Below are 23084 nucleotides of genomic sequence, written 5' to 3'. Positions count from 1 at the left end.
GTTGTTGTTTAATAGTTTAAATGTTGTTTATCAATAGTTTAAATGTTGTTTATTAATAGTTTAAATGTTGTTGATTAATAGTTTAAGTGTTATGAGGTAGTAGTTTAAATGTTATAAATTGTTATTGTAATTTGTAAAAACTATTCTTCGATCTTTACGGTATGGGAGACTACACGGAAATGAGCTCGCGCGCGAGTTTTGCGTCGTATATATACCTGATGTCATGTACATGCGAAGGTGCCTGAAGGTGCATCGAAGGGTAACGGTTTATTATTGTTGTGGAAGGCGGTTTTTCTATTATAACACGATGGAATTTAATAATTTTTTAATTTTTATTGTAAATTGACGCCTTTAACAATTTAATAAATTAGTGGCTTAAATATTATAAGTTAATGGTTTAATTGTTATAAATTAATGGTTTAAATGTTATAAAGTAATAGTTTAAATGCTGTTGATTAATAGTTTGTGTTATAAGGTAATAGTTTAACTGTATTAAATTGTTAATGTAATTTTTAAAAGCTGTTCTTCGATTAATTTTTTAATTTCTATTGTAAGTTGACGCCTTTAACAATTTATTACAATAACCATTTTTATAATTATAGTAATTTTTATAAGCTAAAATTAAATTCTCATTTCTGTGATACTAGTTTTTGATTTAGAACTGTGTTAATTTATATTGAATGCCAGTTTATGATGAAAATAACTGCATTATTATAATCGAACGATATAACTATTATAAATTCAGAGCATAATTGTTTTTAATTCAGACAAGTATATTGTTATAAATTAAAAGTATAATTGTTAAAAATTAATGGAGTAATTGTTTTAGATTAATAATAAAGCGTTTTATGCGACTTCCACTATAGTGAGTTATACATATGGAAAATGCAGTGGTGCAATTATATTGCTATAGACACCGTCGATGCGTGCATAAGTCTGTTCTTCCAAAACTGTTCTAATTTCTTGTCTCAAAATGGCTAACATATGACTATGTAGTGATGGAGAATTCATTCAAAAAGAAAAATTTACGATACTTTATTTACGATACATATTGGGATATTATCATTGGAAAAGTGGGCCTTCATTTTTCGTACGAGATCGCGCTGTCTTTCGGATTACTGATTTGGACGTATTACGTCAGTTGTGTTTGCAATGCGATAAACAATGATCTTCCACCTGTCGTGAAATGCAGCGATTCGTTTTTTGTAGGTTCCTATATGTAATTTTGATCTCGCAGAAAAAGTAACCACGACATTAAGTATTAATTATAATAAATATTTAATAAACGAGAATATTATGAATAAAATCAATAATTACATTGTAATATATGTAAAAAATTGAGTTAATAGTCATTTAAGAAATATGAATATATATAATTATGGGTTGTTACGTCGCGTGGGACATCTGCACGCCATCCCTCGCTACCTGGCAGCCAACGGCCAACCTACAGTCTTCCCGATTCTCAATGGACCCACGGACCCACCATAAGACGCTAACTTTCAGCTTCATTGTTTCCACACATGCTTGCCAATCAAATTGCATGTCTGGAGAATTCTCTAATTCTAGAAGTATTTTCAGTTTATGGCTGGGTCTTAGAAAAGTCCTTGAGTTTATTAGGCGTTCCTAAGAATCACAGAGAAAGCGGACAGTCACCAGATGGGAAAAGCTAACACATATCCATCGAAAAAGGCTGTTTCTTTCGTCAGGAGCAAAGTCCACCTCCAGTCATAACCAATCGGCATCGCGGATCGTTACCCTCACTTCCTGGACGAAAAGTGTGAACAACGAATCCTCGTTCATCGGTCAAAGGGCACACACACACCAAGCTTTCCTCCGAGACTCCGGGCAGTCCAGCACTCTCGAGCAAGTGCTCAAGCAGTCATCAACAGTTCTACACTCTCGATCAAGTCTTCAAGTTGTCAATAAGTGTTCGGTCGATCTCCCGCGAATAGAGTCTGTCGATATCATCATACGAAACGACACGCAAAGAGTCTTAGGTCGTACTAACTCGTCGTTGTACGGTCAAACATTCGCTATTGTATAACACCGAAGTTGTTGGATCGATTAAATATATATCGCAGCGTTATTTCAATTAATCACCCTTATTATCCCACGAGAAATAAGGGATCGTACGATTCGTGGCGTCGATTAGTGAATCGTAACGGGAATTTACGACTCTCGTTGGCGCGCTTCTTCGAGATCGCGTCTCCCCGCGAACGTGCGAAAATACATGGGTAATAAAAATACATGACAATTATACAATACATAATATAACAAATTCGCTCACTATATATGAATACAATATATTATATAAATATGGAAACAATTTTCAGACGGACATTGTTTCTATAAGTACAATTATATAAAAAATATAATTCGGTCACTTTAATGAAGACATCGAGATAATCCAACACCCAGATAGATTCATTGAGACTGCATTTTTCATTACGTTTTAATAGGTTCCTCTGAGAATGAAAATATTTTTCGATAATTTATCGTCGTAAGAAAAATTGCAAATTGATCTTTATTCAAACAAAAAACAATTGATTAGATCTATTTAGAGGATAGTAGGTGTGGTGGAAGAGACAGCAATTGTAACTCGTCGTCAATTTTCAAATAACACAGATCTTCCTTCGTTGCAGGCTTCCAATCAACGTTGATAAACTCATCTTTAACTGAGGTAGGATCCCTATATTAAACATATACGATATATAAATTCTAAAATTCAAATTCATGCTTTTTAAAATCATGTTGAAAATTTACCCAGTTTTGGCAAAATTAGTCCACATTCTAGTCATTCGTTCTAACGTAATCCTATCCTTAGTACCAACCGTTGGTGGATCAGGTTTGTCAGTTTTACATCTGGGTAAGTATAATAAATACGCGATGTCGTCTACATGAGACGCTCCTAGAGTGTAAGAATAAATAGTGTGTTTGATAGTTGTGTACATAATCTGATAAGTATGCGGTAATAGATCTAAAAATTAATGTTACCAGGAATCTGTCGTGTTACTAGGAGATCCGTCGGGGCTTTCTCATTGCCAATGTACGAAAATACACAGAGATAACTAGGCGCCGTTGTTCTTTTCACTCGATCCTCTAACAGCATCATCGCGGGAATGCCGAAATTAATAAGAGTAAGCAATTCTGAATATTCGCTTAAGTTTTCTTCGCTAATCGCTTTTCCACCGAAATACTGATTTTTCACCAGCTCGAACAATTTCTCCATTTCTGCATCCTCTATTGTCTTCAATGATCTCAAAGTTCTCACATGGTTATACAGATTCCGATTGAAGAAATTTATTGATTTTTCGCTTTTATCTGAGAAATACAAAAATCGTATAGTACCGATGCATGAACAGGAAACAATACTTTTCTTTCTTCGTGTTTTAACTGAACCCACCTTTTATGAACATAATATATTCCTGAGCGGTGTAACTAATTATCACAGGCACATCTGCTTCTTTTGCAATTAATTGTTCGATCGGTTTTGGTAAAACAGGATTCTCCGCCACTTCGTCATAATCGAGTCCATAAGCAAGGGTGCTAATCTCCTCTTTCTACAAGACGAAATAAGAAATCTTGTTTATTTCAATCTCCGATATTTGATTATAATTATGAAGTATGTTAAAAGAAAACTTGTTGCCTCCGGAGATAACAGAGAGGCTTGAGCCTTCACGATGTCCTCAGCGGGCACCGTTCGTAAAAATTCGACAACTTCGACAGGATCATTAGAATCTTTTCCAAGAAGTGAAGCGAGCTTAAAACCACGTTTAGGACGATTTTCAGCACCTTGGCTTGCCCAAGGGCATGTCAACGTTCCACTGTGCAAAATCGCCTTGTGGAATAGTCCTAAAATCAGTATCGAACTAACGGGATTAACACAAGTCTTTTGGAAACTCCAATATATCTCGGCAAATCACAAAGATATGATTTAATTTTATCAAGGACGTAATCAAAATACGTTTTACCTTTCGCGCGAGGCGATACGAGTAAGGAATGTACTAGAGCACCTCCAGCGCTAACTCCAAAAATCGTAACATTATTGGCATCTCCGCCAAAGTTGGCAATATTTTCCTTGACCCACTCTAGAGCTGCGATTAAATCTTTTAAGCCAAAATTTCCTGGCGCGACTCGGTGACCCAAATTTAAAAATCCTTGAAATTTAAGAAGCTGGATAATTCTAGAATTTTTCTGTTTATTCGTAAAATAAAAATTTTGTTTCTAAATTGCATGCACAATCTCTTTCTTGATATTTTGCGAATGTATGCATATATGATGTTGACAGAAATAGGCATGGTTTTACCGTGAAACTGAACCAAAACTAACCGAATGCGCCAAGCCTGTAGTTAGCTGAGACAACTACAACATCTTTAGCGAGTAAATAATCAGGCCTCGATTCGTAGAAACTCGAATTTCCTAGTATGAATGCCCCCCCATGTATCCAGAACATAACCGGTTTCGATTGATTGAGAGAATTCGTATAAACATTCAAGTAGAGACAATCTTCGTTGCCGAAAACATCGAAAGGCGGATTTTCTTGCAATTGTGGGCAAATGTATTTTTTCGCTTTGGATGTATCCTTGATACCAGTCCATGGTGCAGGTGGTTGAGGATCCTATTTTCGCAAAAAAAATGAATATTCCTTTATAATAAGTGAATATAACCTACGTAACGCAACGCATTGCTCTTATTAATCGTCTTTCATTAATGGGTAATAGGAAGTTATTTCGAATTGTATAAATTAAGATAATTGGAGCTCTACAAACTCTACAATGTTACAATGTCATGGTTGGTATGATATTTAACATGTCGTAATAAGGCAAAAGCATGATAAGGGCAATTGTCGGAAATGTACCTTAAATCTGAGATTTCCGATAGGAGGAGCAGCAAAAGGTATTCCTCTGAAGCCGATGTATGATAATCCTAAGGCACTTTTCAATACCGCGCCTTCCAATTTACCTTGTTTTACGAGCACTATCGGTTTGCTCATTGTTAACCAAAGTCTTGCCAACTTGATACTGCCACTCCTTCCTACATTCAGAATTCGAGTATTTAGAGCGACTCCAGTTTGTACTCTTATCATATCAAACAGTATTATCAGACAGTTCATTAAAGGCTTAAATATCTGCTATCAAAAGTTGCTTATCATGATATTGATTACAAATTGACTAAAATATTATCCACAAACAGCGATACTTATCAAAATTGTTGTATATTCAAATTCCTTGCCAATGTTTCAGCACTTAGCGTACCAGCTAAATGGGTTTTGTCCGCGAGCATAAAACATGATATGTATGCGAATATAACTCTTTCTCTTCACCATGCCGACGATAAATTGGGAAAGAAACTTATTACTGAGTTTAGTTATTTACTTCAACAAATAAATCATATTTGAAATATAGGAAAATATATTGTACATATCTTTAGTCACTATTTATGTATTGCAGAGTTTTATTTATCTTCATTTTAAGATACAATGTATTAGAGGTTATAAGATCTAACTTGTGATATTGATGCAACATATGCTGGCCATATTCAGAGTGAGATGACAGAAAAAGTAATAGCCACATCAAGTATTAATTATAATTAACATTCCGTGCACCAGAATGTATCAACAGAATTAACGATGTTATAAAATCGATCATATTATACATGTATAAAAAGACGAGTTAATATCTATTTAGAAAATGTGAATATGATTATAGACAATAGGAATACATGAAAATTGTATAAATAACAGACAACAATAAACTTGCTCACTATACATGAACAAATATTGTGGAAGATTTTCGTAGGCACATTATTTCTTTAAATACGATTGTATAAAAAATATAGTTTAGTTATTTTAATAAAGGCAGATCGGTTGAGGTTGCATTTCCTAATGTAATTAGTAAGTGCAATTTGATTACGTTTAATTAGGTTTCTTTGGGAATGAAAATGGTTTTTAATTAACGATATAAGAGAAATTATATCAAAAGTTATCTAGTAAATAATAAAAAGTCATTTAAAAAATCGGTGCATATATTCCTTATTCTGACATTTTCAGATCTTTTTTAAATTTTGCTACGAATTTTTCGAAGGGCCGTGTTGCCACTTCACAGATTCTGATGCCCTTAAATCCTATTGTCAAGGTCACCATTTTAAATAAATTTTTCGTACGTATACAACGGGTGATCGATTTTAATTTTTTAATTATACGCTAAAGTATATTTGATATTATATACACCGCATGAAGGTTACTCTGTCCATGTGTAACCTCCTCATGAATTTTAATTGTACTTCTTTAGTATCTTCATGATGACATAAACAACGATAAAACTAATAAAAATTCCAGTCACTGATTTCCATATGTGAAGGAGTATTTAACCGCTGGCGGTCAGGATGGACAATACTAATAATGGCGCGACTAGATCAGCACAATTATAATTTGAACACACACGCGCATGTACAAACAATAATTATAATATCTAACCTTCAATCAGCAAAGTACATATATGATGCCAAACATACTTTTATGTGTAACTCGTAAAGTGAAACCGACCACCCTATATATGTATATATGAGAAAAGATTGTTTAGAATGGTGATCTGACAATATACTTCAAGAGCATAGATACCGGCAAGGATACAACTATTCGGGAAATTTACCTTTCGAAGAATTCAGTATGTTTCATCAAATATAAATTAATGTGTATTTTTATCATTTAATTATAGTACAAATTTTGCCCAAAAGATTTCTAGCTTAAAATAGTTAATAAAAATTATCTTTCATCAATCAACTTCGATTATATCTATTAAAATCTATCGACAAGAAAACAATAACGAATAACTCATACAAATGACACTTCGTTTAGCGAGTGTCCATTTCTGAAACTATTTACCAGTTTATCAAAAATATTCGAAGATTTTTCCGCTAAATTGTGTTCATTGCGAAAAGCGTCGAAAAATAATAATAAAAATAATAATAGATTTACTGGTAAAGAATGTATTCGATAGAAAACAATTTGTATCGAAAAGATTTAGTAGTAGTGACATTCTTACAAGAACGCCGGTTTTACAACTGAATAATAATAAAATGCATTGCTTGAAATTGCTAAAAATCAATTAGCACATTACTTATTTCGATCAATTCTATAAATGGTCTTTATAATTTTTGTTCTATATGCTGATACCGATTAGCAGGTACAGTTTTTCGAAACATTTCGTCAAGTATAACTATGTGCTTCTTCGCAATTCAAATGAGAATCGCTCTTTTTGCTTCGATTTACTTTATCACGAATCCAAACGAATCATTAAGTAAACTAATTTGCAACAATCTTTGATTAATCGCAATCGCAATGAAACACATGTTCGGACGAAAGCCATGATTCTTATAATGCACAGAAAAATTATATCAAAAATTAGCGTTTCATTTTATCGAGTATAGGAACGACCATATCAAAAGACGGACGTTTCCCTGGATCTTCGTTCATACAAATTCTAATAAGCTTAGCAAGATGCGGTGAAATTCCTGGAGGTATACTAACACGTAAATCCTCTAGTGCAATCTACAACAAATATACAAAAAATGAATATGATCACTAAATTACCGACTTATGTTAAATGAACGATGTACAAATCTTAACGAACTTTCATTCCACATTCCATCGGCGAAAGATCTGCAAACGGAACTTCTCTTGTCGCAAGTTCCCATAACAGGACGGCAAAACTCCACATATCACTGGCCTCGAGATTTATATCCGCCGGACGTTTACTTAATGCTTCCGGAGACATCCACGCTGGTTCGTAGATTCGACCCACCTCTTGAAATGAAAATTTCGAATCCGCCATGTTCACGCGGGCTGTTAAATCTTCATCAATCTATACGAATATCGAATATATTAATTACCGAAATTCTTACATAATAATGTTATATCATTATAAAGACGAATGAAAATACCATAATATGTTTACTATTAAGGTGAAATCTACATCTATTTTGCCTTTCGAGCCCATGAAGAAATGCCATAGCTCTCGCGACATCGAGGGCAAGTCTAAGTGCACGAGCAGTGTCGACAACGACGCCTGTACCTCCGTGTAAAAGCCTATGCAAACTCCCACGTGCCATATATTGCGAGACAGTTGCCAATTGCGGTGGTTGATTGACACAACCAAGTACAGGTAGTACATTGGGATGTGAAAAAATTCTTAATTTTGGGAATTCTTCGTTAAAGTCTCTTGAAATTCGAGCCGTACACTCACGTATATTCAAAATTTTTGCCACAATGTCATTGTTTTGCCAACGTCCACGCCATGTTTCACCACTTGGCGTACTAGCTAAATGAGTATGCAGAGAAAGATCTGCCATGTTTATTCCTTTGTGCCTTGATAGCGTTGCATCACCTAAATGATATAACTAGACATTAGTAATTAACAGTTACTAATTAGAATTCTTAAGTATAATAGAACACGTATAATACAATATTACTCACGACTTCTAGTTTTCAAACCTAGCCAGCTTTGATCTTTAAACTGAATCTTTTTTAAGTCCTGTCCATATTCTACAGCTAAATCTAAAAAATCAATTTGCCAATACAATAGTTGATAAATTACAAATCCACAAACAATGTATCATATATCAATAACTCCTTATCAATTATTAAATACCGTGTAATCTTTTGGCCAAATGTCCTCGTGCTTTATCTAACGGAGTATCACCATCCTTGTTTGCTATTGATACCAAAGCACCGGCAGTTACCAATTCTTCGGCAACTGCTTGATCGCCCCAAAAGCACGCATAATGAAGGGCAGTGTTACCATGCTCATTTGTGACATTGACATCTGCTCGATTTCTAAGTAACTACAAAAATAAATTCCATTAAATTCTTAAAAATCAAGAAACATGATTATTTTTATTTCTGTATTTGACTCTCCAACATCGATTGTTCCTTTACAAAATTTTGTTACAAAATTTTTCAATATGCGAATATATTCCTATCTCATCATTTTAACATACAATCAATTATATCTGGCTTACCAATTGAACTATTTCTTTGTGCCCATGGGCAGAAGCAAGATGAAGAGGAGTATCATCACCTCTGTTAGTTGCATTAATACGTGCTCCTCTGCTAACTAACAACTCGGCCAATTTCAAGTGTCCCTCTTTGCAACACCAATGGAGTGGACTGAACCCATGATCATCGCTATACATAGAACATGAAATCATAAATGAAATCAGACTAATGTTACAGTTTAATATAATTAAATATATAAGAAATATGAAAACAGATACAATGGAATGATAACAAGGATTAGAAAAAACAATACATATCTTTAAATTACTTTATTATAATTTAAAAAATCGATCCAGATAAAAAACTTTAAACAATAACAAAAATACATTCGAAAGACCGGTATTAAAGAAAACAGAGACCAATAACGGTTATAAAAAAGAATAATAAAAAAACGAGAACAGGCGACGGTGCTTCTCGGAAAATGGAATTTTCCTATATTTACCCTTGATTCATGTCATGTTCGGTGTCATCCAGCCAAACACGTACTTGCATGGCATTTCCTTCACGACACCATTGAAATATATCTTCCATTTTTTTCACTTACAGATAAAATAAAAAAATTGTAAAAATATTATAACGGAAGGAGTGGCAGTGCTCCGTGCTTCAAAACACCGTAGTCGTCATATACTAAATATAACCATAATTCCACACACAAGCAACGCTGACATAAAAGCTACACATTACTTCGTTACACTTATTAGACGGATTGGTAACGAGAATCGAAATCTGCGGCGTACATCAGTTTACAAAATAACACACAATCTTGAATATAATGATTTTATTGCATTGCAATAAGTATAATCGAACATCTGACCATATATGACGCGTGGTGTTGTGTACAGTGTACTCCCCCAACCGCGAGATGATTACTTCATACTAGTTCATATTATTAGAGAAGACACTCTCTATAAGAGAGTTAGAGGCTAAAAACTATATAGGATAGTAACTCTATCTACATGTACCAATAAAATCGAAAATCAAAAAGATTTGCTATGTTGTAACCTCAGTTGGTATCTACGATCAAAAGAGTTGCATAGTAATACGTTAGATGGCGCGTTGCAATTATTTGAACATCTCATTCTTATGAATTGGTAAAAAGATTATAATTTTCCGTTATTTTCTGTATTTTATATATCCAGATTAGACAAGACTAAAGCGCTATGAAGGAGAAATAAATTTTGTTTAGGTCACATATTAAATTATATTTCATTGAACATATTAATAAATCATAGATTATGTTACTTTTGTTATATAATATACTATTCTGATATTTTAACCATATAACGCTAAATAATTTATATTGCTCTTCCAACGTTTCTCCGTATCTAATTAAGCTACGTTATACGTTTCAATATTTTTTCTGCATATTTTTTGCTTCGAGCATCGTTTATTTTACTTCGTCGCAAAGGAACGTTCAGATACGAGAAAGATTTATAATGAATATTTTATAGAGTTTTTCAAACGTAATTAACATATTTTTCTCTTAAAAAATAATAAGCAATACATATTTTGTATCATTCAGACGAAGCTTATTAAATAACTAATTTAATAATAATGCACGATAATATCGCACGATGCTTTCTTTTCTTTTTTTATTTTTTTATTTTTTTTTTTTTTTTCGTCCATCCTCGATATAACACGATGAGTCTCAACCCCACCGGAAGAACTTAATTACACAAAGTCAGGAATAAAAGAAATCCATAAAGAAATCCTCTTATCTCTCTTTCATTTCTCTTCTGTTTCTATATCATCCCCAATACTTTTCCAAGGATGGCTCTTGTACTTACCTTTGGATTACCTTTCCCTTCGTGTAGAACGGTAATTATACGATCTCCACGCGAATCGATTCTCTGCTGTTCAGGTGGAATTTAAAGTGATATGTATTTTCTAACGAACGTCATCCGATACCATAACTCCTCCAAGGTGGACAGTTAACAACACGCATTCAGCCGATAATTTTTCTCTCTAACAGTCGATGATCTTATTGGTCACCAGCCAGGCAGGCCTCCGGTACGTGATATTGTGGCAATCTTATTTGAATTGTTAATACGTTGTTAATACGCGGAGAAAAAATCGCGACACGCCAATGGGTGTGCACAATTCACGTAACCACGAGTCGATAATTACCGAAGGTGTGATCTCCACCTGTTTTCTTGCATTAAATTATTCTTTTCCACATCACTGGTATTACAATCTTTATAATAATCAAAAGTAATTGAAACCATAACGTTCATCAGTGAATCTTTCAATAATAACGAGACGCTTTAATTTTCATATCGTATTAAATAAATACTCGCCTAACATTATAACATACCGATACGTTTAAGTTAAATGCAGATATGTTCAAATATGCATAATGTTGTTGTTCGCCCTTGATACGTACATACTTGAAGCACCTCTTTTTTTTTTTTTTATTAGGAAAAAAAGTACGATAACTGCAGCACATTGCTATTCGATCTTGTCGTGTTTGCGATCTCAGATAAGCGTGCATTTGGAAAATTCACACGTGTATAAAATATGTTAAACAGCTGGATTAATTTCATTCGTCAAGCTGAACCGGCAAATAATCTTCATGAATGCACCGTATACTTTGGAATAACTTAACTCGCGTAGCTCGTAAGAGCTTGGAAAGTAGGTTGGCCACGTGACCAGAAAATAATTCGAGATCTTAGGAAAAAGTTGACAAAGAATGAGGGAAATTTTTTCGGAAAAATTCCCAAGACATCGAGCTACGTTACGCCGTTTAAGAATGAGAGAAGGAAACACGTGAAAGCAATTAAGATTGACATGGTGCGTTGTTATTCGTATCTTTCCCTTTTCCAGTTTTCCTTTTATCCTGCGATATTAAATGGCACCTGTCGTCGATTCCCTTTGACTAATCAAATTCAACCTTGTCTCTCTATTAAAGTGATATTGTCATTGAACGGTGCACTTTCGTTGTTCTCTAGTGTATCGTAGGAATATGTAATGCGAGTGTGTTGGTTCGTCACGCCTCTAAACATAGGATGAAATCGAGGATAATAAATTACTAGCACGTGAGAGAACTTCACTGGCAAGAACGACGGGTTTATGATGGATATCGTTAAAACCATATCCCTGTTTTATGTGGACCGGTGATTTAGGAGGAGAAACAGTAGCACGTAACGTAAAAGTGCTTAGCGATTAACGATCGATATAAATTGTAACTATTTCACTGATGATTCAGCGAATTAATGTTCGAAATTATCAGTCTTATTATTATCGTCGGTGTATGAAATAATAGTTGAATTATTTCAATTGTTATTTCATACTTGATCGTCTATAGATAAAACGATTTCGCAGGAACGAGCGAAGCAATTGCAGAGGATCGCCGAAATGGCCGATAAGAAAACGCATAAGAATTAGTGGAATGTGAGGAAATAAATCTTACGTATCGGCATTGTGGAAGCTAGATAGAAGTCTTAGCCTTGCATCGTAGGTGTGGTCTTGTGCAGTGTAACATTTACGTTGGTTACACGTCGTTCAGATATAAATATTATCCCCGTACATTACGAATAATAATCCGAAAATAACACGCGGTGCCGTTCAACTCGAGCGTATTACATGCAAAATGTTCTTTTTATTTTTTCTTCCTTTCTCTTCCTTCTCTCTCTCTGCGTAAGCTGTATACGATGACTAAAATGATAAAAGAACGAGAAGGAAGGATCAATCTCATCTAAATAACTTTCAAACGATATCGCAAAGATTCGGTGAAAAGAAGGACGCTGTATGGCGCAACGATACTGCCCTTGTTCTAGATCGTTTCTTTGAACAGTCTGCAGTCAACCTCGGGCAAAAGTGGAGGCCATACATAGATAGAGGGGGAAAAGTATTGTCTACAATGTTGAAACTCGGACCAATTATTCGTATAGCTGTAATTGAGATGCATAGATGAAACGTCAAAATGTTTCAACGTTAAATACGAATGTTATATGGATTCTTTAAACGCTAATTGAATACAAGGACAGGCGTTATGGTTGTTGGTGAAGTGGCCAATTCGAACACGAACGTTATCCTGCGCGTATTGCGAGCCTTGATATAATAATTAATAATTGATTAAGTTGTCTTATTTATCATAGGAATTTAGGTATACAGATCCTCCCACAGGGGAGCGTACAGGGATAGTTTTAATATACGTTGAAAACGCCGAGGCCGATAATTATGTAAAATAGGAACGATCATGCAGCATAGAGAAACGTGTATTTAGAAGTGGATTAATCACCGAGACATATGATAATAAATTGTCAATAAAATCGTATAATTTATCACTTAACAAGGTTTACCAACTCATTCACATCACGTTACTTACGACGTCTAGATCAACATTTGATTTCTTTTCTTACCAAAGTTATTCTGTAAAATATACGTAACAGAACTATTTGTTGTTTCAAATATTTCAATCGTATTATGTATAACCCTTTGCTAACGTTTCAGAGAGAGAAAGAGAGAGAGAGAGAGAGATTGTCCCGTTTATTTTTCTTTTCTTGCGCACGATATTATTATTATTAATAATATTATTGTCATAAACAAAACGAGGTACAGAAGCACTTCCCGTCGTACACGTCGAACGAATTAAATCATTAGATCTTCCAGTTAATTATAATCTCCACGCAACAGTATTAAACGGGTGTAAACTCTATTTTTCTTTTCTTGTGCACGATATTATTATTGTTAATAATGTTATTGTCATAAACAAAACAAGGTACAGAAGCACTTTGCGTCGTACACGTCGAACGAATTAAATCATTAGATCTTCCAGTTAATTATAATCTCCACGCAACAGTATTAAACGGGTGTAAACTCTATTTTTCTTTTCTTGTGCACGATATTATTATTATTAATAATATTATTGTCGTAGACAAGAGTTTACACCGGTTTAATACTATTGCGCGGAGATTGCAATTAACTGGAAGATCTAATGATTTAATTCGTTCGACGTGTACGACGGAAAGTGCTCCTGTACCTTGAAACGCGTGACAAGAGGTACGCAAATTAACTGCCGAGATACGATCTTAATTCGCCTGTCTATACACCATTCCTTCGTGGTATATGAATAGCTAAACAACTGTTCAAAGTTGGAATAATTAATCGTATCGTTTCCACATTCTTATAATAACCTTCATTCTTATAAGCAAATTTCGTAATTTTTCTAATACCGTTTATGATGTCATTTTGTTCCATTCATCGAAGTCACCGCATACAAGATAAATCTAAAAATTGTTAAACGAGTCTATTATCGGATAAAATCAAAGATGAGTCGTTCACCAATGATATCCCACGCTAATCATTGTCATTTCTCTTATTGTTTTACCTTTCCCATTTACGCGCTTACTCGTCGAACGATTATGCAAGGATCCGAGCGTGGCTTTGTTCCATGCAACTCGAAAGCCCGAGGAATAATTAAGACGTTCAATGATTCATCGACGTTGATGGATCAACTCGAACATTTTGCTTTCTCTTCATAACGAGTTGTATTAGTGCGTTTCAGAGAGAAACCCGGCCGATCATCACGATAATAATTAGAGGAAGGAAGCCGATTTACCCCTAACGAAATCGGAAATAGAATGCAGTAATATTCGCGTAAGGAACAAAAAATGGGAATGTAAGTTGAAACGCTACGATGTGGATGAAAAAATATTGGAAATTTGAAATATCGAACGCTTTGGGAATGAAATTTTTAATTGAAAAGTAAAGAATTTGCATGTTCGAAAATTCGGATATTCGAGAAGGTGGGAGGTTTGAAAACACGAAGAGTAAAAAATCTGGTAATCGAGGATCTGAATGTTCTACAATTCAGAAATATTAATTAAAATAAATATATATATCGAGGATACGTTTACGTTATTGAGAGATAGTCCTGACGTGAACGTAGATATACGGAGCGCAAGTCAAGGACTCTTTGTTCCTAGAAAGCCTGCATTTTTGTTCCTTGTAATGCACAATAACAGCCATCTTAACATTTTTTTGTTATGTATAATAACTCTTTAAACAACTTTATTGAGACAAGGACAGGCCGAAAGAAGTTATTACATACTATTACTTTGTTATTACGTTTATCATACTTCATTAGTTAACGCAAGTTTCTTACATCCACTTTCTTCATTTTTGTAATATATAAACAACGAATTTGCATACTAATTTCTATTTTAACAATTTTGGTATTCCTATCGTGTTATATTAATTTTTCAGCAGTAATTAAAATGCGTATACTGTGTACATATGTATATGAATGGTGACGGTAACGATGGAAAAAATAGTTGAAGGAATTAATTAAATGTAACTTGTAGCAGGCTGTTCAGATTCTTGTAGCAATTATGCGAATTAAATGAACCAAGATTTCATACCTCGCTTAATGCATATACGCAGCTGTTTAATGGCTACAAAATGCCAATATTATATATAATACGTGCCTAGATATATACGTATAGTCCTTTCAATTTCAATATAGCAAGACACGCCTTTAAAATATTTCACGCAACAAAAATTTCATCGCGACACTTTTGAAAAACATTTTCTGGAAATTATTTTAGATCGCATCGTGTTATTGATTCAACGTTGATCAACGATTTTTATTTAGGACATCTTTCTCATCAAGGACTAGGACAATCACGAAAATCCTGAACACGATCATGATCACTGATCATCACACCGCGATGAATATCCTGTATAATAAATTCATACAATTGCGTAACATGGATAAACGGGAAAAATCGGGTAGATTTAAATGTAATAAAAATTTCTCATTCATTCTGCGCTAAACAAAACCGATCGAATGTGAAATCATTTCATGACATTCACTGTTGGCTTTTGAATAACCCGGTGATACCAATCGTACCATTCTTGTCTCTAATTTCCTTCATTGCGTATATGTATTATCGTATTAATTCTGTTTCGATAAAGGTTTGTACATTTTTCAACGTATAAAAGGGAAATCCGGCATTTTTCGATACGCACCGTGATGAAAATTTATGGCGCGTTATCCGATACTGAATCGTAAACACGATCCAAGCGAAATTGGCCAACAACAATAATTTTTAGACGGAGAAACTTGTTGTTTGACTTCGACCTCGACCTCAGGTTCAACTAGAAGAACAATGGGTATTTTCACGTAATTTGCCTCGATCAGGCAAATGCAAATTTCACGATTTCCTTTATCGTTTCACTTTTTTTTTTTTTTTTTTTTTTAGAAGGAAATACTGTTGTCTTGTACAATAAACTAGATTTATTGATACATTAGCGAAACATACGCAAGAAAAAGATAGGATTTAATACCTTGAATCGTCTATTATTTTGTTTGAGACTTTGTTCGTTACTCGATACGAACAAATTCTTTAAAAGTATGACTTACTTGGTCTTGTTGTTAAATAAAATTACTCTTCGTCAAAATAAAAATTATGAAACAAAGGTAATTATAATAGCTAAATTGGCTCGTTATTTCAAGTTCTTATTCTACCGCAAATAAAATATTCCTGGGCCAAATTCTAACGGCAAAGTTCTCCCCAGTTTCTTAGTATCCTCTTCTTCTAAATTTAGCTTTCCTCGTTTCTTATTATTTGATGTCATAATTCTGTTTCTCTCCTCCTTGAACATAAGTTGTAAATCCAACTCTATATATCAGTATGCTATATATGGCAATCTTTGTGACGAAGTCCATGGTACATGTAGCATTTAAGTTATTTCAATCTTAAGATACGTATATAAATTAAGCGGCCTGGCGTCCGTGCGGATTTCCTCCACGTAAAAAAAAAAAGAAAAAAAGAAGAGATACGTATATAAATAACCATAAAACAAACGAGCTATACGGTTCATCTATCATTTTTATCACACTGGTTATGCGAAACTTTTACGAATCGGAGAAACCGGCAATTACGTTCCGTTTTATGTTAGTTAGAATCGTGTATCAGACACCATTTGCACGATTCAACATCCTTGTGTAACGTTGATCGGGACGAAGTTGTGAGAAAAAATCGCGTGACTTCTTGCAACTTTAAATTCCAGAAATGTTTCCCAGTTGAAGTATCAGTGATTGTCGATTGCGTAACAACGTCGATTATCGTAATTAGTAACTGATTTCTTGTCGTTAACGATCATTCGAACGTTCATTACGATACGCCGAGAATTTCCCATGCTGCTACATTGCACGAGATTAAGAATAACACATACCGATTTTTACGCAATCAGAATGCTTGTACTTCGTTAAATAGTATGCAAACTTGTCTATACTTATGTTTTCTTCGATTAATGAATCTACATTATGGAATCAGTTATGATTGACAATATAGTTGCAAGCGTATGTAATTAAGTACGCGTAGTTGAGCATCAGTCGATTAATTCTCGAAAGTTTTCCAATTAAAAGATTTTCCATTACAAATTACCGGTTATTAATCGTTAGTTTTTAATAATAAAAAGAACATTGAGAAATAATAAATGATAAATAGTTGATATTATCATTAGATAAAAATATGATTTTCCAGTTTTTAATTAAAATTGAACGAGGTTTTAGTTGATGTATAACGAACGCTGTTAACGATGAAGGTAATCATACGACGAATACAGGTATTCCATAATATTTATCGGTTTGACATTGACTTTTCTTATTTCTTCGTTATATCGTTATTTGTTGGACGGTATCGAATAATCCATAGCTTAACGTACACTAGTTTGTCGATGATATAGACGTTAAACGTAAGAATAAAATGTTGCTGTATCTGGGTGTGTTGCTATCTTCTATAATTCAGATTGTAAATTATTATATCGGACAGTATTGTTACTGTAAGAAGTTGTATCAACATGACGGTGAGTGTGTGTTATTAATTCCTTCAATATTCATTACTGATAATTGAATTCGAATTTTTCATACGCATCACATCGATTATTGGCAAACGACATCGTTAATTAATCGTAAGTTTTAATCGCAACACAAAAAGTTATACCTGTGAACATTTAATTACGAGATTAACAGTAGCAAGAAGACAAGCAGATTAAATGGAACACGACATCGAGTTTTGTTAAAGTTACTGATACGATCTACTAGCATAATCTATTTATTGTCCGAACAATGAAATTGATCGACTGATCGAAAAAAATATTTTTGTCAGTGAACTTGGTCGTGATACGATATTTCGTTTATGTTATTGAAAAATAAAGCACGTAGAAATATCGTTGAAACGATTAATCACGCATAATTGATCATCAGACTGTAGATATTTATGCAAATTGAAGAGATGTGAAGGTGACAAATGAAAAAGATGAAATGATTGAAAGAAATGAGAGTTTGAATATTTTACGCATATTACGTGTATTCTGCGTATTTTTATAATTAAAAATTTCATTAATTCGAAGGATATAAAACCGTGGCCGAATTTTTTTAGATGGTAGCGAACTTGCCGAAGAGACCGAATCAACTATAGTTCGCATTAAGGTGCCATATTCAGAACGAAACTGTTGCCCGGATAAAATCTCTTCCAATGTGCCAAATAGAAAAGAGAGTTCTACAAATTTGGACAAAACTAAGGAAACAAAACTCGTGCAAGAGGCAAGACCGGTTTTCTCAGAAGAAACGCGGACTGTTTCTGCAAAGTTGCCTCACAACGGACGCAGGTAATAATTGTGTTTATTTATTAATTTAGAAACACTTACATCCGGATAATGATAGTATCGGTGATTTTTAATTGACGAGCTAAATATCTTTAGCAGTGAATTAATCTGTTAACCGAGAAAGACGAATTAACTTGTCAGATGAATTGGCAATCTGTTAGACGTAATAATCACTTTATTTAAAAAAAACTACTTATCTTTTTACACATCGTTTTCTTTCCGTTAAAAATTACGCCGTATTCATATTTCCAAGGAATAACCAAAATTGATCTTTATTCGTTTCAAATTTTACGATTAACTGTATGTTGTAAATGACAACGTGAGTTCGTGCTCGCCATCCACATGCAGATGCGCTAGTTACAATAAATAGTAACTAGAAAATAGTTCTAGATATAATCGATAGGTTTAAGATGTTCTTTTGTTTTTTATCCCTAGCCCATGTAAAAAAGTGCAATAAAGGTTTTTCGGCTCAGAACGGTTTGATAGATTTATTCAAATAATAAAATAATAGCTATTGTAATTCTACCTCTGAATGCAGAAATAACAACACCGTATTGTTATTAAATTACTTCCTTAATCCTCTAGAATACTATTACCAACTATGAACTATCGAATATATATATCTAAATACATTATACTATAGGGAAATTATTATAATTGAAGTGGTACAGCGAATATCAATACTTTATAAGTAATTATTTTTTTTATCTGACTAAAGAACGATATTAGTTTTATAAAAAATAAAAAAAAGGCATTTGTTTATTTTCTGTGCTAGTTACAAAACCGAAGAGTCTGGAACTGTTTGTTCTTTGCAGAAAAAAGAATCGTTAACGATCACAAAGATAAGAAATGTCACTAGTTCCGATACTAAATGAAGTTCCATTAAGTGGAACGCAAATTGAGAATTATCGAGTGTGACAAAATGTTCCAGAACAGCGATTTGGGCACCTGCGCTGAAAAATCAACTAGATAATATCACAAATTCTTCCTCCGAGGTTTGTAGAAATACGACAATAGTGCAAGCTCAGATAGAAGCACGTCCTATGAATATTACGACGGACGACATATATGCCGAATCTCTCCGAGACGATTACGCTAACTCTTCGCAACATTCACCCAGGCGCAGTTATTTAACCGATAAAAGAACCAAGAAGTTAAAATGGAAGAAGGAAATTTGCTCGAGGTTGGCACACGAACATTTCAGTATTTGTCATAATTCTTATTTTCTTTCCAATCGAATGTCATCAGATATTCTACTTATAAATCAAAGACTCTATCGGGTTGTCGGAAAGTTCGTAGTGTTTCTAATAGTTTTATAAATAATCCTGATAGATTTATTCTATTATATTTATATCATGTATTTAATTATCGTGCAGATGTTACATGTTATAGAACATTGTGTACATACACATAGCTTTCAACGTTGTGAATTTAATAAGATTTGAAGAGAATTATTTATTATATTCTTTTGTAAAATACTGCTCGATAATACTGCTTTCAGACCAAACGCATTGATTAAAGAGAACGATCTGGCATTTGTCGATAAAAGCAGTATTATTTTTTACGGATTAGAGATCTTGCATTTACATGAAAAATAAATAATCTTTACAAAATATCCTTACGAATTGAATATTCCAGAAACCTGCGAAATTACTTCAAGAAATCTATTGCTAAAAGATGCGTTTTTTTTTTTGAAGCAGCGATTATAAAGTTATACGATAAATAGTGAACGGCATAATAAAAAAAGCATAGTAAAAAATATTGATTACAAAGATAGAATATTTTCAAATTTTTCGAAAATTTTGCTACGAATTTTTCGACGAGTCCAATATGTCGGTATTTTTATCAGTCAATTATCGTAGAAATTTTGTGCAAACAAATTTCCAGATTGGGACAATTAAAAGTCAAAGACTTAAAAACGAACGAGAGTCGCCAGAAGTTTAGAAACCAAAAGCTAGATATCCCTGCTCGAACTTTCAATAATTTATCGCCAATTCAACACTCGACGACGCTGCACAAGAATCGACTTGCCAGCGTATTCACCTCAACGAGGATCAGTGTCAGCGGTTCGAACTTGAGACCGACGGATGACGAAGCCATGGCGAAAAATGGTAATAAAATGGAAGAGTACGATGGGATTTCGAAGAAATTTCAGAACGACCATCCATCGATCGTCAATCTGAATGAAAAATCAATTTGCAATCTGGCCATCAATGATATAACGATGAATCAAGCTCAATTGTCAGATATATTCGAAAGTACAAGTATGTCAACGTCTGTTCTAACAACCAAAGAGGCTTTGATTATTACTCTTAAATTCTATCGGGAAGAGAGGAATAACGGAATGCCTCGTAAAAAAGACACTTCGTTTTGCGAATTCCCACTGCTGAGAGTATTTACTAGTTTGCCACGAATGTTCCAAGATTTTTCTGTTAAATTATTCTCATCGCAGCAAGCACAGAAAAATTCTATACCTTTTATTCGAGTCTCTGATTACTCGAAAACAGCGACTAATTCTAGGAACGAAACCATGTACATGGAGCCTCCTAATGTTGGAAAGAAACTTACAGGTAACGAATCGGTATACGATAGAAGATAACGCGTATCGAGAGGAACGCCAAGTATAATATTCTGTGATAACGGAATAATATAAATAACATAAATTATTTAACAAAATAATTTCTTTCCTCGTTCTGGGAACAAGAATCTCAGCTAAGATTCTTAATACAAATAATAATTCGTTATATAAATAATAATAATAATGAATCGTTATCTTCTATCTTTTATATTTATATTTCTGTTATTTATATATATATTATATTATATTATATTTATGTTATTTAATTCTTGACGATTGTTTGTCGTCGTTAATTATTGATATAAATTAATTATATACATATGTCTAAATCGTATGCGTTATATATATTGTGCATATCGATGTGATCGTTATTACAATTGTTTTTCATGGCAAATTGGCAATTGTAAATTAATTAAGTTTCTTGGTAAAAAAAGAACTTTTATAGCCTCTCCGAAATATAATCGTAGATGATCTTGTAACTTTTACAACTGAATAATAATAAAATGCATTACTTGAAAGTACCAACGTACTTCGTAGTATCAAGAATTGATTAGCATATCATTCATTTCGATCAATTCTATAAACGTTCTTCATTCTTCTCTCTTACGTGCTGACACTGATTACCAGCTACATGTTGCTTCTTCGCAATTCAAACGAGAATCGCCCTTTTTGCTTCGATTTGCTTTATCATGGACCCAAGCGAAGCGTTATGTAAAGCAATTTGCGATAATGTTCGATTAATCATGTTCGGAAGGAGACACGTGTTTCAATGAAAGTCACGATTCCTTCACAGTGCAGGATTCTATTCTTTCTACGTAAATCATTTAAGCGGGAGGAAATGAATGCTTGAAAATTTGATGATCAAAAAATATTTATTAGAAACGGATGATAGTAGTATAAGAAGTAACTTGTTTAATTTGATCTTGCAGAATAGATGGAGCAATTTTATTATAGCGAAACGTGTCTATTTGAAGAAAAGCCTTCAACGAATACCGTTAATTTTCATTGGAACGTTATTTTCGCAATTCTTTAAAGGCAATTTTTGCCATTTACTTTGAAAATCTTCTCCGTCAAGGCTGAATTCTTAAGATCGACTTTTGAGCAAAATTTCGATATAAGTATTTGTCCATCACAGTGGTCAGTTTACGTCAAAAGTATATGATCAGAACAGTCAGCGATTACGCAATGAAACACAACGCGCATCCTTTGTCGTCGTTTCCTCATTGAATCATCCAGAGACACGCAGCTTAATTAATCGAGACGAGAACATATTGCAGGTATTCCCACCGTTGGGTAACTGCAGGCGTTTTTCTTCGCGATAATAGCATTCTCCTTTTCAATTTGTGGCATCCTCGTTTTCTTACATCGCCACTGGCATAGGGACTAGAAATTTAATGCTTTTATAAATCCATTCGCTATCTTGATCAACCGGCAGCCAACTCGTATTTCTATTCACGGCGTGCATTGACACGATCAGATAATGAGAGACAACGGACGATCGAAAAACGAATTCCTTTTCGCACGGTAAAATTGTTCACCCGCCAAACGTTAACAATGCTCAACTCAACTAATTAAAACCTGCCCGATAGGAATCGAAGAAAAATGAAACAAATCGTGTTTTGATTTTTCTGATGCGCGATTTCTTCCTCCTCTTTTCCTCTCTTGTTTGTTTCGTTCTTAATAACCCGATCGGATATTTCCAGTGGTTTTCCTCTGTTTCTGTTCTCTAGCGGTTGCTACCAGCCTTCGTTATAATCGTTTACTCGAATCAATCTTATCGATATTCAAGAATAAATCGTCTGACACACCTCCTCCTGGTTATACAACCAATAACTC

General features: G+C 33.9%; 3 protein-coding genes across 4 annotated transcripts; 1 reads left to right on the top strand and 2 right to left on the bottom strand.

The window, feature by feature from the left end:
- Window positions 1-2282: 2282 nt before the first annotated feature.
- LOC122569092 (esterase FE4-like) lies at window positions 2283-5425 on the bottom strand. 2 transcript variants are annotated; one of them, XM_043729615.1, is made up of 9 exons: window positions 5256-5425; window positions 4859-5034; window positions 4330-4618; window positions 3972-4157; window positions 3647-3852; window positions 3404-3560; window positions 2995-3321; window positions 2764-2908; window positions 2283-2689 (listed from the first exon to the last, which is right to left on the bottom strand). In XM_043729615.1, the coding sequence occupies exons 1-9, from the start codon at window positions 5281-5283 to the stop codon at window positions 2554-2556; spliced, it is 1650 nt and encodes a 549-aa protein (XP_043585550.1). In that variant the 5' UTR covers window positions 5284-5425; the 3' UTR covers window positions 2283-2553. The 2 variants fall into 2 exon arrangements, with proteins under 2 accessions (XP_043585550.1, XP_043585549.1); XM_043729614.1 differs by having other exon boundaries at window positions 4859-5260.
- A 9-nt stretch (window positions 5426-5434) lies between these two features.
- Window positions 5435-9935, bottom strand: LOC122569093 (integrin-linked protein kinase homolog pat-4). The gene is made up of 7 exons (XM_043729616.1): window positions 9498-9935; window positions 9019-9184; window positions 8649-8841; window positions 8474-8554; window positions 7942-8384; window positions 7632-7862; window positions 5435-7549 (listed from the first exon to the last, which is right to left on the bottom strand). Exons 1-7 carry the CDS (start codon window positions 9584-9586, stop codon window positions 7403-7405), a joined length of 1350 nt encoding a protein of 449 aa, XP_043585551.1. The 5' UTR covers window positions 9587-9935; the 3' UTR covers window positions 5435-7402.
- Window positions 9936-17667: 7732 nt separating this feature from the next.
- Window positions 17668-21777, top strand: LOC122569796. Its single transcript, XM_043731389.1, has 4 exons — window positions 17668-17869; window positions 18445-18673; window positions 19602-19853; window positions 20558-21777. The coding sequence occupies exons 1-4, from the start codon at window positions 17770-17772 to the stop codon at window positions 21267-21269; spliced, it is 1293 nt and encodes a 430-aa protein (XP_043587324.1). The 5' UTR covers window positions 17668-17769; the 3' UTR covers window positions 21270-21777.
- Window positions 21778-23084: the final 1307 nt, after the last annotated feature.

Source organism: Bombus pyrosoma, linkage group LG7, assembly GCF_014825855.1.
Source record: "Bombus pyrosoma isolate SC7728 linkage group LG7, ASM1482585v1, whole genome shotgun sequence".
NCBI lineage: Eukaryota > Metazoa > Arthropoda > Insecta > Hymenoptera > Apidae > Bombus > Bombus pyrosoma.
Note: the sequence above shows the minus strand (reverse complement) of the source record. Positions and strands in the feature narration are given on the sequence as shown.